Here is a 695-nt window from a genome sequence, read left to right as displayed (position 1 = left end):
GAACCGCTCAACGACCGATGCGTTCATTACAGAATATGTAATGATTGATGTTATGTTTCTTCAAGAGTTTCTGCACATTCGAGTTGTAAAATTCCTTTCCTTTGTCAGTCTGCAAATTTTTTGGACATCTTCCATCGTCTCGAATTATCTTTGCAATCGCTTTCGTCACCTCGTTCCCGATCTTGACTTTGAGTGATACGGCCCATGCGTGCTTACTCAGCACATCGATAACGGTGAGAATGTAGTGGTAACCTCTATTGCAGCGTGTATACGGACGCATCTTAACCACATCCACCTGCCACAGGTCATTGTATCCGTGTACTATGACGCGTCTTCTTGGAAAATTTCTTCTCGCTGCAACGTGTAATTCATCAATCAGCGATCGTTTCTCAGTCATTGCGATTATTCACTTCTCGAATTGTTTTTTCAAATTCGTTTAGCATAACCTGCACATTATTTTGGAATGATATCATCTTCCTCTCGATTTCATCAAATCGATCTTTCAAATCTTGAACATTCTGCTGCACGTATTGTTTGCTGCATCAGCCTCATTTACTGGTAGCGCTAAACGTTGAATCTTGCGTGACTTTGCATCAAAGTCGGCTGCGACTACGCAAAGAGCGTTATCGCGTACATAATTTCTGAGCGATCCGCTCCACTGATAGTACGATACGTTTCCTCCTACTACGAGCGAT

At 42.4% G+C, this 695-nt stretch overlaps 1 protein-coding gene across 1 annotated transcript in view; it reads right to left on the bottom strand.

Annotated features, from left to right (window-relative positions):
* Positions 1-397, bottom strand: part of LOC108725677 (uncharacterized) — a 1308-nt gene extending 911 nt beyond the window's left edge. The window contains exon 1 of the mRNA XM_018452856.1: positions 31-397. Within this exon, the coding sequence (XP_018308358.1) occupies positions 31-397 (367 nt within the window). The remainder of the gene's footprint in view (positions 1-30) is intronic.
* Positions 398-695: the final 298 nt, after the last annotated feature.

This window comes from Mycetomoellerius zeteki, unplaced genomic scaffold, assembly GCF_001594055.1.
Source record: "Mycetomoellerius zeteki isolate Tzet28-1 unplaced genomic scaffold, Tzet1.0 scaffold350, whole genome shotgun sequence".
In the NCBI taxonomy this organism is placed as follows: domain Eukaryota; kingdom Metazoa; phylum Arthropoda; class Insecta; order Hymenoptera; family Formicidae; genus Mycetomoellerius; species Mycetomoellerius zeteki.
The sequence above is the reverse complement of the archived record's forward strand: the minus strand, read 5'-3'. Positions and strand labels throughout refer to the sequence as shown.